Source organism: Pelmatolapia mariae, linkage group LG15, assembly GCF_036321145.2.
Source record: "Pelmatolapia mariae isolate MD_Pm_ZW linkage group LG15, Pm_UMD_F_2, whole genome shotgun sequence".
NCBI classification, from domain to species: Eukaryota; Metazoa; Chordata; class Actinopteri; order Cichliformes; family Cichlidae; genus Pelmatolapia; species Pelmatolapia mariae.
The window spans coordinates 3,197,188-3,213,249 of NC_086240.1; the positions used below are offsets into that span (position 1 = coordinate 3,197,188).

The window sequence follows — 16,062 nt, forward strand, 5'->3', positions numbered from 1 at the left end:
ATGGCATTACTGACACGTGGCCAACAACAAAAAAAGTACATCACACACAACTTTTTTTAAAATAGAATCGTATTTGTGTTCAGATTTTTGAACAATAAATCACTTGTGAATTTCAAGTGAAACAGAATAGAGTGAACACGAGAACAAAGTCTTTCATTAAAAAGTTGGGTTTTTTTATTGCTAAAATGAATTTACTGAGCACTTTCTGAAATCTATTCTGTAAATCAGTTGCAAACAGTTCACAAGATTTGCTAATATGTCCTTTTATATAGTGAATATCTGAATGTCAGCCTGTTTATTTATTGTAAGAAATTGAAACACTCGACCTGTTTAAACATGATTGGAGAGACTGTCTCAGGCCATACTTGCAAAAAATGTCAACACCACCTCCATACACCATCCTGTGAGACTGGAAGATGGAGCTTCAGTGAAAACCATTTTTCTTACTATATACAAACTCAACACAGCAAACATGCAGGTGTGTGTGTGTGTGTGTGTGTGTGAGAGAGAGAAACACATCCAGTCCCTCAATGACTTGATTCAATAAACTATATAAAGGAAAGAAAGTGGGGGTGAAACACATTTAGGAATCTGTGCAAAGCATAAAAGCTGAGAAATGTCTCCAAACCTCACATGCACATGTGATGTGTTCACATCCCTGCATTTAATCTTCTTTATGTTAGAGAAAAGAACGTCACTCATGTTTCTGTTTTCATATTTGATCAATTAAACCTAAACATCAATGATCTGTATATACTCAGGTTTTGATTACAGGCATTTGTAAAGCACTTTTACATTTAAGTGACTTTCTATGTGTATGTGGACTGAAGCACACATTTGTGAATATTCACAATTAGGGATGGGTACCGGTGTCCGGTGCCATGATGGCACCGGTTCTGACATAAACGGTAGTAACCAGACCGAAAAGCAGCGCACATTTCGGTGCTTTATTTCGGTGCTTTTTTTTCCTGAGCCAATTCTAGCCAATCGTTTTACGTTTCCGAGGAAAGTAGGCGGGCCCAGGTACGTACGTTCTTTTAGAGCAGAGCTACAGATTAAAAATACCCAAGACGAAGCGGTCAAAAGTCTGGCTGTACTTCTTAGCAAAAGATGCAAACTCGGCTGCCTGCAACAAGTGCTTTAAGCTGATACTGTGATACTGTCAAAGGAGGTAACACCTCGAATCTGATGAAACACCTGGCGACGCATAGCGTTTTTTTAAAGCCGAGAAATGCGCCGTATTTGATAGCTTGCTGCGAGACCTCACACCGAGCACATCTACTGGGGGTGTGGTGCCTGTTATCGGACCCGGAGTTAGCAACATCCCCCAAAAACTCGAAGAGTAGAGTCCTGGCCCCTAGCCCTGCCAGCGTAGCAGAAATGATGACGGATGATGATGGCAGCAGCAGCCGTTCTTCTCTGCGTGAGTAGCTTAATGTTGTTTGTGTGTAATTTACGTTGAGTAGGCTAACCACGTTATTACATTAATGCATGTAAGGTGAACTAGCAAACACCGTCGTAGTTACATGCGGCTGTCTTCTTGTTTGACGGCAGATACTCCCTTCACCCTGGCCAAAAAGGCTAAAATGACCACAAAGAAAAAGTGGAAAACAGTTAAACATGAGAGGTTTTTGGACCAATTTTGTGTTTTTTTTTTTTATTTGTTTTTTCCATTGTTTAAGCACTGCTTCCAGCCAAGAGTGATACCATATATGCCCTATAGCTGCAGAAAAGGCTAACATTGTTATCTTTTTACAAAAAATACAGCTGAACATGAGAGGTTTTTGGACCAATTTTGTGTTCTCCATTCTTTAAGCACCGGTTCGAGCACCGTTTAAGCACCGGCACCGTTTCAAAAGTACCGGTTTGGCACCGGTATCGGATAAAACCGAAAACGATACCCATCCCTATTCACAATGATGTATAAATTTGTAAATCGTCGTTTATAGCAACATCTTCAAGCAACTTAAAGAAGCACAGATGCTTTTCTTTCCAAACTCCTTAGACTACGATGACCTGGATGACTGAGAACCTTCACAGACATATTTGATCAGAAAAGAAAACATTGGTCCATACCAGGGGGGGTTTAGCCCATTTTTGCTGAAGCACCCCCAAAATGGGCCATAAGCAGTATCTGCAGTAAAGATCTTTTCATACATTGTATACACTGTACCATAGGCAAAGTTGCCTCCATTTTAATAATTATTTTTTTATTAATATTTTGTAAATTTCAAGGACTCTTCTGTTTTTGGAGTGTATTATTTATGTATCTGTATTATATTATGTACATACACATTAACACTGAATCTCTGTCCAAAAAAATAAACTTTACTTTTTACTCACTATGAGCATCATTCATTATTCTCCCCTAGTAATTAAGGTTAGGATATGTATTTTTTTTTTTTTAATTCCAATCCATTCTTCTTTTGCTGTAGTAGTCTTTTGCAGCATTTAAATAACCTTTATCAGATTTGATGGTTTTGTTACAGACTTTTCAAAAAAGTGTTTTACTTTTCTTTCACAAATGTGGGGATTAAATTGTGTTAAAATGTACAAAACAGTGATGCCATGTTTTGTGACGAGGACTCAGACACAGAGACTTGATGAATTTAAGAATCTTATGATTTAATAACAACGTTTGCAGACTTGCACAAAGATGGTAAAATTATAATGACTGATAACGGAGATGAAGCTAACAGATGACGAGGACAGGACAGACCAAGGAGACAGTCAGAAAGAACTCGGGACAACTTGAGACATTTAAGGATGCAGGGACTGACAGAGACAGGGAAGAAGTCTCATCATGACAAGTAAAAATTACCTTGCCTGGCTGGGCAGCTCTCTGGGTACTCAGCACCCCCAAAGCTCTGATCCTAGAATCACCCCTGGTCCATACACATGAAAGTCCCGAAAACGCAGTGTGAATTCTGTGTCGAGTCTACCGATGTATCCGTGTATTTCTGTTGTGCTGATTCTGCGCTGAGCGGGCAGCACCTGAAGCATTTGAAGTGTCGGAATGTGGAAATTTCAACATCACTTGAAAAAACTGCCAGCTAGCAACGTCTCTCTCACCGGTAGGCTAAGGTATATTTACCCAATTACAAGTTAAACCTGGTAGTTGGGGTTGTTAGCTAAGATACTATCGTTAAGAAGCGGCACAACTAACGTGTCTATGCGAGCTAATTTGCGATGTGCACCACTGGCCCGGCCATTTATATTCTGATGCACCTTCTCAGATTACCGTAATTCACTGCGTGTCGTGCCATCGGTTAACCCTTCGCGTGCCAGCTGTGGCACGTGTTCCCAGGGTTGCCGACCCCTCTCTTAGGCTATGTCCACACTAGCCCGGATAGATTTGAAAACGGCGTTTTCGTCTGAAAACGGCGTTTTCGTCTGAAAACGCTCTGCGTCCACACTAGCATTTTCAGTCGTTTTCACAGAGTTGTGCGTCCACATTGAAACGGCCGAAAACACTTACGTTCCAGTACTGCGCATACGTGAAACGCAAGAAGATTCGGCCTGCCTCATTTCTGTCTGCCGTTTATTTACTTTCCTGCTCTTTGAAACGTTGCGGCAAAATGTCAAGGAAAAGCACCGAGTTTTTTAAATGGACTAACAATGAGGTGGAGTTGTTGCTGCGAGTAACACAATAGTACAAAGTTGCAAAAGCAATTGAGAATTAAAGAATTTGAAGAAAAGCTCTCTGGAGCATGTACAAACTGATATTAATCTTTGATAGGGCTGTCAAAATTGAGAGCAAACAAAACAACTGCTGTATAATGCCCTCCGCTATCTTTGTTTAATTGGTCACATGACTGCATCACATGACTAAAATGCGGCATCGTTTTCGAAAGTCTCCGGGTTCGCTGTCTACACTGTGACGCAAACTCACCGTCTCCAAGTGTATTCGTTTTCGAGAGCGTTTTCCTTCGGGGAAAACGCCTTCTCAGTGTGGACGGGAGGCCAAAGCGGAGAGAAAACGCCTTGCAGTGGGCTCCAACTTTAAAGCCATTCCCATTTTAGGTGTTATTGTTGTTGCCTCTCCAGTGAACCTCTTGTTACTTTCATTTGCACCAAAGCAGCTGAAATGGATTCATTATGGTTTCTGCTTCCTAACATATCGATATTCCTGAAGTCTAAGTGGGATACTGTGATGATGGAGTGTCGTCTTAACCCTTTATTTATCATTTTACAAGCGCTCTTTAAATGACTGTAACTTTGTCATCGTTTATGCTAGAGAGAAAATGCGAACGGTTTCAAAAAGAAGAGAACCCGCGCTTTACGGGGATATTTGGTGTATTACGGTAGCAAAAAGCGTTCACACGCTACTGCTGGGTGATTTGCACTACCGTAACTGCTCGGCCAGTTGGCCTAGATCAGGGGTCGGCAACCCTAGAAGGGTTAACTGATGGCACGACCATAGCTGGACTGGCCATCGGGCATACCGGGCATTTGCTCGGTGGCCCGATGATTTTTTATTTATTTATTTATTTTTGTAACGGTATAAACAATGAAAGGTGGTGGATTGGCCAGATGCTGGTCGGTGTGTAAAAATAACTCAGTTGTTTGGTGGTGGCTATGGCGGAGCTTCCACAGATTCAGTAACATTAGCAAGTGGTGGAGGCCAGCAGGTGGATGAAAGAAAGGGGAGGCAGGAGGAGAGCCCCGAGGCAGCCGCCAGTCCGAGTGTCAGGTGAACTGAACTTCAGGTAAGAAGTTATGACCTGCAGTCTATCTGGGTCAGATATAAACCAAGTTTAGGTGGAGTTTATTTTCGTTGTGCTGACTTTTTACAGTCAGTTACAATAACTCGTACTGCGTACTAGCTAGCATGATGGAGTTTCTATAGAGATTGACAGACCACGTGACTTTCGCGCATTGCATGCCGGGAGGTAGTGGCAAAACATTCAAAGTACCGCATTAAATGCAAGCATTTGCAGCACCGCAAAACGTTTATTCTCCGGTTCCAATACCGTCTTGCTTTTTCTTTCCTCACCAAAAAAGGAATGTACAAAACGAAGGAGAACAATGCCGGACCGTACAAAGACAGACTCGACGAAAAGGCAAAGAAAAGGTACAAGGAAAAAATCAAAGGAGTGAAAGGGTCAGACCCTTACGAGCACACAGAGTGGACAAAAGACGTCAGCGTGCTGCCCAACTTTCACCACGCTCAGATTTATAATTATACGGTTCTTGGAGTGAGTGCATACACTCATGAAGTTTTTAGTAACTTCAGGTCACTGCAACAAGCCCAGGTACAGTTTACCGACGGATGGGTACAGGACTCTGAAATGCACCGTGTAGAACGAAAGACCATCGTACAAACAAAGGTAAGTTTACCAGTCTCACAAATCGTCTTCATAAATACACATTCGTTAACCGTTTATTAATAGGACCTTTGAGCTCAACGGTTAGTAGTGGAAATAATTTCTGGTACGCATTACAGAACTGTAGCAGTGACAATAATATTGTATGCTGTAATCGTACATGGCAATTATTATATATAATATATTATATGCCCAGTCTGGATCGCATTCCAGCATTTCGTAGGCTGGTTTGCCTACAAAAGACAGCAAACATTACACACAGCCACAATAAACAAAGGAGCATAGCGCGATGATTTCTGTTCAGCGCCAATTAAGACGTATTAACTACCACAAAACACTTACCTTTGTGGAAATGCTTGGAGCAGACTAACATGTGAGGTGGAGTGTTTTCGAACGTTATATTAGGTCTTCTGATAGCGGCAATCCAGGCCATCCGTCGCCTGTTCGTGACTTCGGAGACATGGCTTGGACAATTTCTCTTCCACGCTGGAATCCGATAAAAACCAATCGCATTTCCCGTCGACTTCACGCGGCTGTCGTTCGCCCGGCTTGTGCAGTTAATAATACAACAGCTTCTTGACATTTTTTGTTTCTTTTTATCGCTGTGTAACTGATTTCAATTGAAAGCCTGTGCCCGCTAGTACCTCTTGCCACTACTTCCCAGAATCCTTTGCGGTTTTACCCCTGAATGACGTCACATTTTCAATCTCTATACAGCTGGGTGGGTGCTATGATGTTACTGAAAGTGAACTTTATTTTATTCATAAGGTTAGTTAGTAGAGTTGCCAACCGTCCCGTAAAAAACGGAATCCTCCCGTATTCAGAGAAAATATTACGCGTTTCGTATTGAGCTGAAAAGGGACGCAGTTAGTCCCGGACTTCAGCTAGGATGAAAAAAGACACAAAGGTGGAGTTATTCTGTCGTTAGGTGATGGAGAAACAGGTTTACCTTTTAGGTGACATGAATGAGTTGAAGGGAAGTTATGAACTGTTTCTGAGAGACAAATAACACCAGGATCCTTTTTTTATGTAGCTGACAGCTGGTAACTGTGCAGGGGCGGATCTAACAAAATTTTGCCAGGGGGGCAGGTAGGGCATTAACAGGGAAAGGGGGGCACAAAGAAATGCTTTCTTATTCTCGTTTAAAATGTCTGGCTGTTATTAAATAATTATCTGAAGCTTACAACCAAAGTTTTTATCTGACGTAAAATGTATAGAAATCATACATATACCAACAAGACAGTGTACATCACTGTCACAACAGCGTTTGTTTTCATTCAAAGGCTTTATGGCTTTAATACCTGGTGGGCCGGTCTCTAGTCAAAATGCCTGGGGCCGATTTTTTGTCCCAGTCCAGCCCTGGGCACGACACGCAGTGAATTAATCTGAGAAGGTGCATCAAAAAATAAATGGCCGCGCCAGCGGTGCATATCGCAAATCAGCTCGCATAGACACATTAGTTGTGCCGCTTCTTAATGACGTTGTCTTAGCTAACAACCCCAACTACCAGATTCTACTTGTAATTGGCTAAAAATAACTACTGGTGAGAGGGACGTTGTTAGCTTTCCACATTCCGACACTTCAAAAGCTTCAAGAGCTGTCCGCTCAGCACAGCATCAGCACCACGGAAATACACGGATACATCCGTAGGCTCGAGACACAATGCGTTTTTGGGACTTTCAGGTGTATGGACCAATGTTTTATTTTCTGATCAAACCAGAAATCTTTAATGAGCAGATAGATTTGTCTCACATTAACTGGCTGAGTTAATGCCAGTTAATGCAACATCGAAGCAGCTGGAATCCACAGCTGTGCGTGTTCATGGAGCTGCATTTTCACCTGCTGGACATCACTACCTGACAAGTTTAACTGTCTTCAGAACATTGCAGAGGCCTTATTGACAGTATTTGGCTCTACATATCTGTGTGAGCAGATTTTCTCTCACATGAGTGTCCTCAGGTAGCCTCTGAATGCTGGACACTCTGAGACCTGTGTCTCTGAGTGGGAGACCAGAGATCACATTAACACGTGTGTCTCTGTATTAACAAACATGCCATATTGGCCCAGTTTATTTTTCTTATCATTGTTGTGAGGAGACCATAAATAGCATTTGTATTTTCTGTTGTACAGTTCATTTGCTGTTATGGATAAAAAGTGTATTTTTTTTGTTTCAAAATAGCTGATAACTATTCATTGATAGCTGCCAACATCTGCGAACAAATATAATTCTATAAAGTGGTTCTATATATTGTGTAACTGTTCATATAGAGCGTTATTAAATTTATTGCTAATACAGTTAGCATCAGAAAGGTTGCCTACCCCTGGCCTAGATAGACATTTCAGACAGTTACTGTAAGACCTGACGACGAGCTTTACAAAACTTTAAAGTGTATCGCAACGGTTCAATCACAGATAAGAATTGATGACGCACGGAGCAGAGAGGCGGGTGTGGAGAAGCGGCAACGAAAAGTCCTGGAAATCTAAGAAAACTGTGGGCTAGGCTGAAGAACTTTAAATACGAACTATACTAAATACATACATAAAGTTGATGTTGTGTTACATTATGTTAATGTTGAATATCCGTTTCTACTTAACAATAAATCTGAAAAAACAGAGTCCGTTTATTTTTATTGTTACTCACTGTCATAACAATACAATAATGTAAAATGACTGCCAGATATTGAAAGCTGAGGTTTTACAAAAACAAGGGGCAAAAACATTCACTTATAGTATGACTTCTGTCCCTTTTACAGTCAAAATGCCAAACAATACCAAATAAGTCCAGGCGGCCTGTATGATGCTTGGTAAATAAAGGGTTAATGTTCTGAACTGCGTACGCTACTTCAGTCTTAAGAGTCACTGATAACAGGCTCGCTGTTTTTATCTGACCGTGGACTTTCTAACTGAAAGGACAACCACCTTTAACACGGACGTCTCCGGGACATTTTCCAGGATGGCACTTTCCAGCCTGCTTCTGAGCCTGGCTGCTCGGGCACTTACGTTTCTCTTCTTTCTGCTCGTCATTGCGTTTCTTGGCTACTGCTTGTACATTAAATACATTCATATGAAGTATGACCACATCCCCGGGCCGCCGAGGGACAGGTAGGAAAAGTCGTCGGCTGAAGCAGTTATGCGGACATTACTTGAGAGTAACTCGCTGTTTCCTCCTCAGTTTTTTCTTTGGACACTCATCAACGATGTTGAAGGCGATGAAAAATGACGGAATTATACACGACAAATTTCTAGAGTGGTGAGTTTAAAACAATGTTTTTATGCAGAAAGAAACCACGTCAAATAGTTAAGCTAGCACAATATGTAGGTCAGTGTTTGGGACTGCTGCCAGCTAATGCTAGCTAGCCTGGCCGTATTGAACTGAATGCAGTTTCCTTTTTCACAGCATATTTTGCCGATAATTGCCTGTTAATTTCTGCCGATATAACAAATACATTACAGTACTTCCTGTATTCATTGTATTACACTACTTACAGAATCTCGTTATTAATATCATACCCCTTTAAAAGTTTTAATTAAGATGTCACCTGCAGGGCCGAGAAGTATGGACCTGTTTACAGGATAAATGTGCTTCACTACGTTTCACTGTGTACGTACTGTCCAGAGGCCACCAAGGTAAACACTTGTTACTTGACTCTTTTCACATCAGTACACTGGTGTCATTAATAAAGGGTCTATTTCTGTAAATCTGTGAATTATTGTGATTAGCAGTACCTGTGTATCTCTGCTGTTTCAGTTTAAAATGACTACAGTGCAACAAACCTGTTGTGTGTGAAAGTGCACCCATGAATCCTGTTGGCAGAGGTCCCTGCTAATAAACAGTGCAGCTACTGGCCTTTTTGGGACTTGTTCACATTTAAAGCCCTCTTCTTCTTCTTCTTCTTCTTTGTCAAACTTTAGTGTCATTTTGTTTCTGTTTCAGGAAATCCTGATGTCCCCAAAGTACCTTAAAGAGAAGTTTACCTATAAAAGACTCTTCTACCTGTTTGGTCAAAGGTGATGTATCACATTATCTGTTAATGTCATGGTAATTTTGGCCTTTTGTATTTATGTATCCATCCGTTATTGTTCAAACTAAATGAAACTCAGCAGTATAAGCTGTAGCTCTTTTGCACACATCTGTTTCAAATCTCCATATTTTGTCTCCTTTTCTGTCTTCAGCTATTTATTTGTACTATTTGTATTTATATGTTCTATTTTTATTGTATTTATTAATCGGCATCTGTGGGTGGACAGCAAAGAAAGAATTTCATTGCACAAAGAAATGCCTTTCTCTTGTGACACATGACAATAAACACTTTGAATCTTGAAGTATCTTACCATGTTGTGTACCTGTGCTAGCAGTAATATAACTATGAAAATAATAGAAAGTATGCTTTGTGACAGTGTAATGAGTGAAAATCATATTTTGCTATTTTTAATTCTCTGTTGTTGTTTTTTTGGGTGGGTTTCAGGTTCTTTGGAAATGGCCTGATAACAGCACGAGATCATGAGCAGTGGTACAAACAGCGACGCATCATGGACCCTGCATTCAGCAGCCTGTGAGTTATGGAATTATAGCAACGTGCCAGAAAGAAGTGCCTGCTGAGCTACCTGTTTATGTTATGTTTATCCAGTATTTACAGTCATACTGGATATAAATCAGTGTTGTTGATAGTCCTTTAGTTGCTGTTCCTCTGTCTCAAACTTTTTTTTTCCCAGGTATCTGAGAGGTCTGATGGGAACCTTCAATGAGAGGGCAGAGAAACTGATGGATAAACTTGCAGAGCTTGCTGACAGTAAAACAGAAGCTAATATGCTCCATCTTCTCAACTGTGTCACCCTGGATGTTATTAGTAAGGTATCATAGTCAGTTTTACAGATGCAACGTGTTTTTTTTGTTTGTTTGTTTGTTTATTTGTTTTTTTTCATAATTCCGATGAAGGCACAAGCTTTTATGTTTGTTTTTATTTACTGTTAAAAAGTTTCTAAGCGTGTTTTAAGTGTGAGTGCAGGTCCATCCACGTCTTGATATTTCAGGTTGCCTTTGGGGTGGACATGGACCTCTTGAACAATAGTTCACCTTTCCCTAAAGCCATTGAGACATGTCTGAAAGGAATGGTTACCTATGTTAGAGACATATTTTTTGAGGTATTACTTCAGCGTTTGTTGTTATGCAGTATGTCTGCCAACAACATTGTTGTCAGAATGCTAAACCCTTCAGTCTGCCATTCCAGTACAATCCAAAGAACAGACGATACGTCAATGAGGTGAGGGAAGCGTGCCGCCTGCTCCGTACAACTGGAGCCAAGTGGATCAGTGAGAGAAAGACCGCCATGCAAAACGGTGACGAGGTCCCCAAAGACATCCTGACACAAATCATCAAAACTGCAAGCCAAGGTTGGAGTCCCCAAATTTCACAATAGACTAGAGCAATATTTTATTCTCTTTGTGATGAGACAAAGTGAATGAAACAAAAATGTGACCCACAGTTTTTGATGCCTTCTCAGTATGGTGCATGTGGTTTGTAAGTAATGTTGGAAACCAGGAGAAGTTAAATATCAGTGTATCTGTCCATTCTCTTCTCATTTCAGAGGAAAACATGACTGAAGAAGATGAAGAATTTATGCTGGACAATTTTGTGACATTTTTCATTGCAGGTGAGTCTCTGTTGTTTCAGCTTTGATGTGTGAAATGCAGCTGGAAGCTTCTTTGTAGCGTCAGACGAAGCTCACTGCACTGAAGAGTTTTACACAGTATGGTCACTGGTGTCTGTGTGAATTTGTATCCTGCTGCTGTGTGCTGCAGTTTAATGTTAATTGTAAAGCATCCTGATATCACTGTTCAAACACGTGTTCACTTAGCATGGACAAAACTGTCCTTTCTTATCCAGAGGAGCTGCATAATATCTCCACACAAACTGTGTCACACAACTCTTGTTCCTGTGTTACTGACTGTTTGTCTCAAATTTTAAAAAAAAAACATTTATTACTCTTTTCAATCTTGACCGGGACGATAACATTTGCAAATAAATAAAATAGCAATCAAGAAAAAGAAACATATGATCTGTTTTTGTTACATAATGATATTGATTTTAAGTTAACTAGGCTTTTTAAGACTCAAGGAGTTGTGATGTAGAAATTAGGATTACAACTTCTTGATTGAGGTAATATTCTGACGCATTATTGACAAACTGGTAACATTTTAGGCCAAGAAACAACAGCCAATCAACTGTCTTTTTGCGTCATGGAGCTTGGAAGAAATCCTGAAATACTGGAGAAGTAAGAAGTCAAACAGAACTTCACAATTTACACTTTTTATTTAATTTTTTATTTTAATTTTGATTTGTAATTATTTTATTTCATTTTCTGTATTTCTGCATGAATATAACCTGAAATATCAGCTGACTGAACCTACAAGGTCCTACCAGGAAAGAGGACTTAAAAGTCTGTGAGATCTTCAGAAATCTTCTTGCCGTGACACACTTGTTGTACAGTCAGTCTGATCCCAGTTCTTACAATCAGTGTGTCCCTCAGATCTGATTGTCAACGCGTTGTGTGAAAACAACTTCTTCTAATTTGATCCATCCAAATATCAAACATCAAAAATATTTCCAATCCTGAGATTATATAAATCTGAAGCCCACAGACATGCAGTAGATGTGCATTTTTCTCTATAATAAAATTATTTTTGTCATCTAATTAATTGGTGTCTACGTATTTACTCCTATGACCTGTGTTAACCTCTAAAGATGATTTAGGTAATATTTCTGCAGTTCTTATAACTGTGTAATATATTGAGTGAATTTTGGTTTTCTAAATTATATTTTTATTTCTTAGAGCGAAGAAAGAGGTCGATGATGTCATTGGGATGAAACGTGACATAAGCTATGATGACTTAGGAGAGCTGGTCTACCTGTCACAGGTACCTGTTTGTTTGCTTGTTTGTTTTTTAATTAATTATTATACCACTCAGCCTGAACGCTGATGGCGTATTGTCATTGGGCAACATAGACAAACAACTTTGTGAGTACAATAACTTGAGAAAGAAGTCTCTGAGGATTTGCAAATTGATGCCATAGATCTATCAGGAGTTCAAAATTTAGTGACTTTGACCTCGAGGTAAAGGTCAGAGGTCAAGTTTACTAAGAATCTCGTAAACACAAAAGCTCGAGGAGGCGGTCAGCACTGACTCAAATGGTGCATAGATGTTAATATTATCGATTATCTGTTACCAGTTACAAATATGGAGAGTTGATGTTTATTAATAGATCTTTGACCAAATAACAAGTATAAACTCTGTTAGGTCGTCTGTATTGTCATGAAAATGTAGGTAAGAATACACTGTGATTAAGAGAGCATTCATACAGTAAGGCCTAAAATATCATTTTTGATTTTGGTGACACAAGCGTTTCAGGGGTGACCCGTCTGGCAGGGAAGTGGTTTATTTTTTTTATTTTTTTTTATTGTAAGACATAAGCATTTGTGTCTGCCAGTTTTAAGTGACTATGAAGGTTACTTAGTTTTTGAATTAAAAATGATTATTGTTTCTCTAAACTCATCAGTGTCATGTCAAAATCATTTCCTTATGGGAGTGAAAGGACATATCTTTATGTTCCTGCATGCACTAATAAACATGTCAGTTACAGTGAACAGTAAGGCTACAAATCTTGAAAACTTGGCATAAATATATGAAAGAAACAGTAACAGAAGGGTATGAGGTAGTAGGGTTTAGTGACCGAAAATGATGTGTTGTCGAACTTCCAGGGGATTCGTGCGAGCTAAAAAGTCTACTGGCAGGAGGCTGAGCAGTAACACTGACCTCTACCAGTGTTTCTTTTAAAATAACTCAACCAAAGTGTAACACTGATGAAGCGCTAATGAATCAATACAGGCCAGGTATTGAGTGAAATATTAGGGTAATCAGAAGATTTAGGAATGCTACTGGAGCTGATGGGCAGTAATTAATAAATACACACAACACAAAATGCTTTTGCAAGTACCATGTATTTAACCAAAACCCAAAGAAAAATAACAAGAAAAGAAAAGGAAAACTTAAATAATCACTCCTGCTGCAGCTATTCAATTAATCAAAAACCCAGTGGGGGTGCACAAAGACAACTAAGCAAATTCTTCTGGCTTATGGCTTATACCAAACAATATAGATTCTCAAAAAACAGTTCCCCATAAATAACACATGTTAACATCAAAACTACTGATCCACACTGAAGTCCATGAGTTTTATCTGAATGTCCATGAGAGATGTCCAAGCGCTATTGTCCATAAACGGGGGGAATGGTGTGTATGATTGTGGAAATCAGTGTATTTGGAAAATAGGGACAGAGCGTCGTCTTTGATAGCTTCCTACCCAACCAGTGGAAGCTTCAATGCAGAATGAGTCCTGCTCCTAGCCGTTCATTGGCTCGCCATCCTTTTTCATACCCAAAAAGGTTCACCTGGCCTGCATTAAATAAACAAGGCCAATAAGAAATCACAAGAATAATACAAAAAAAATGTCAGCCAGTTAAGCTAAATACATTAAGTTATTCTTATTCCTGTGTACACAATTTATAAATAAATAAACAAACAGTATATTTAACCACTACAGATTTAACTGAAACATTTCAACTGCTATATACATACTATATAGCTTCACAACATTTTTTATTCAACAAATATCGGTCAAATCAAAATCAAATTGTTTGGACCGGCAGCAGCCAATTAGCGTCAGCTGGTAACAATACAAACAGTCAATTAAAAGTTCAAACTCACCAATTCCGTTCTGTTCAGTGCACAACAACACTATGGCTCTGGCTCACAGTAATCAGCGTCTAAGTTGTATAAGTTAGTTGGTGTTAGAAAAAATGCATTAACACGGGAAAAGCAAGTGTTTGCCAAGACAAACCTGCAACAGCTCTGTCACCTGGCTTGCCTCCACGCATCTGACGGGAGGAAGCCGGGACAGGCTTACTATGACCTACATGCCATCCCAATGGCTGAGCAAAGTCATGTGGTTGGAGTCATGCGTTCAATGGCAGGAAATAAGTGCAGGAAATTACTAAATGCTAGTAAAACAGATTTTACTCTGGGTTACAAAAGTGTGCACCTCTCATTGTAACCTTCCTTCAGGTGCTGAAAGAGACTCTGAGAATTTACCCCACAGCTGTGGGCACATCTCGCGATGTTGCTGAAGACATGGTGATTGATGGTATCCACATACCTGGAGGAGTCAGTGTTTTTGTGAGTTACTTTTCTTTTTAACATGTTTCTAACTCTAAAAGAGAAACTGAGTTTCAGGTTTATATGTTTAAAAGAAATTGGCACCAAATATATTAACAAAACAGGTCAACTGTTATTCAACTATTTCAAACAGTTGCTAACAAAAACACTTATGAATAAAATGTGAAATTAAATCTTTTCATATTTAGTTCAGCTCCTATGTGAGTGGGAGAATGGAGAGATTCTTCAAGGATCCACTGAGATTTGATCCAGACAGATTTCACCCAGATGCTCCCAAGTAAGGAACACACTGTGTCACCATGCTGACTTTATTATGTTTAATGTTTGCACACACTTTATTATCTCAGAGAAGATGAGTGAAATGGTTCACAGTAACTGAGGCTGTCTCTTGTCTGTTCAACAAGGCCTTATTACTGCTACTACCCCTTTGCCCTCGGTCCTCGCTCGTGTCTGGGACAGAACTTTGCTCAGGTGATGATGACAGTATAAGTCAACATTGACCCACTCACCTATAAACACACTGACTCATCTCTGTGGGCGCTGTTGTGTTTTTTAGATGGAGGCTAAAGTGGTGATGGCCAAACTGCTCCAGAGGTTTGACTTCACTCTTGTCCCGGGACAGACCTTTGACATCCTGGATGCTGGCACACTCAGACCAAAGAGTGGAGTGTTGTGCACTTTGAGGCACAGGGATTACAAAAAATAAATGATCTTAAAGTACTTTACATAAAAAGTGGTCTATTTTTGGTCCCTGAGATATATTAATATAGGGAAAAAGAAAGTACAGCTTCAACAGTATGTCTCAGTTTTTCTACATGATTAAGAAATTCTTCTTTAGTAACTGAAATCAGCACAACTCTTTGAGTCTAAATTGTAGAAATAAATGTGTAAAAAGATCATTGTCAAGAACAGAATGGATTTTCTCTTCTTTTTTTAAATTTTGTTTTACTGAGGACTTGTTTGTTGTTATTTTTGTTGCTGTTTTTGTTTTTACAATAACAAAACCCCTGAAATTTCTATAGTAGATGTTGAAAAATAGGAACTTTTCTGTCATTAAATTGTTTACTTACTACTGAATTTCATTGCCGTAATATTAATGGCCATGGGCCAATTTGGCCCCCGGGCCTCATGTTTGACACCTCTGGTTTTAAAGGGTAAAACTGATTGATTTGATTTCTATTCCTGTCTAAAACTTGTCATTTAAAAAAAATAGAATTTAAAGAAAAAATTGTATCATGTATGAACTATAGTGTAAATTCATATGAAATGAATGTAATTATTCTTATGTCTTCATTACAATAATATATATGGTAAGATTATGGGGAGTGCTGGGTATAATAACATTTGCACTTAGCATTTAATCTTGCACAAAATCATCACATAGTTTGATGTAGTGACTTTTTTTAAATAAGCAGTGAGCCAAGGAACCTTTTGTGCCTGCATAGCATTTAAGATTTTCTTAAAAGTGCTGCATGTTATGAAAATGAAAATAAATTTTGAGATCC

General features: G+C 39.3%; 1 protein-coding gene and 1 long non-coding RNA gene across 3 annotated transcripts; one reads left to right on the forward strand and one right to left on the reverse strand.

Moving 5' to 3' along the window:
* The first annotated feature begins 8,108 nt into the window (after nt 1-8,108).
* On the forward strand, nt 8,109-16,062 carry LOC134643658 (cholesterol 24-hydroxylase-like). Of its 2 annotated transcripts, XM_063496138.1 has the most exons (15): nt 8,109-8,429; nt 8,500-8,577; nt 8,873-8,954; nt 9,262-9,335; nt 9,794-9,880; nt 10,041-10,179; nt 10,359-10,469; nt 10,556-10,718; nt 10,913-10,978; nt 11,527-11,599; nt 12,158-12,242; nt 14,447-14,557; nt 14,746-14,834; nt 14,962-15,028; nt 15,114-16,062. In XM_063496138.1, exons 1-15 carry the CDS (start codon nt 8,281-8,283, stop codon nt 15,261-15,263), a joined length of 1,524 nt encoding a protein of 507 aa, XP_063352208.1. In that variant the 5' UTR covers nt 8,109-8,280; the 3' UTR covers nt 15,264-16,062. The 2 variants fall into 2 exon arrangements, with proteins under 2 accessions (XP_063352208.1, XP_063352209.1); XM_063496139.2 differs by lacking the exon at nt 10,359-10,469.
* Nucleotides 13,017-14,439, reverse strand: LOC134643659 (uncharacterized). Its single transcript, XR_010096387.1, has 3 exons — nt 14,223-14,439; nt 14,090-14,148; nt 13,017-13,778 (listed from the first exon to the last, which is right to left on the reverse strand). It is a non-coding gene; the product is annotated as an uncharacterized LOC134643659 (long non-coding RNA).

Excerpts from the sequence above, each read along its gene's own strand:
- LOC134643658 (XM_063496138.1), top strand. The coding sequence starts at position 8,281 with ATGGCACTTTCCAGCCTGCTTCTGAGCCTGGCTGCTCGGGCACTTACG. Across the intron at positions 10,719-10,912 it reads CATCAAAACTGCAAGCCAAG|AGGAAAACATGACTGAAGAA; the intron begins GTTGGAGTCCCC and ends TTCTCATTTCAG. Across the intron at positions 14,835-14,961 it reads TTTCACCCAGATGCTCCCAA|GCCTTATTACTGCTACTACC; the intron begins GTAAGGAACACA and ends CTGTTCAACAAG.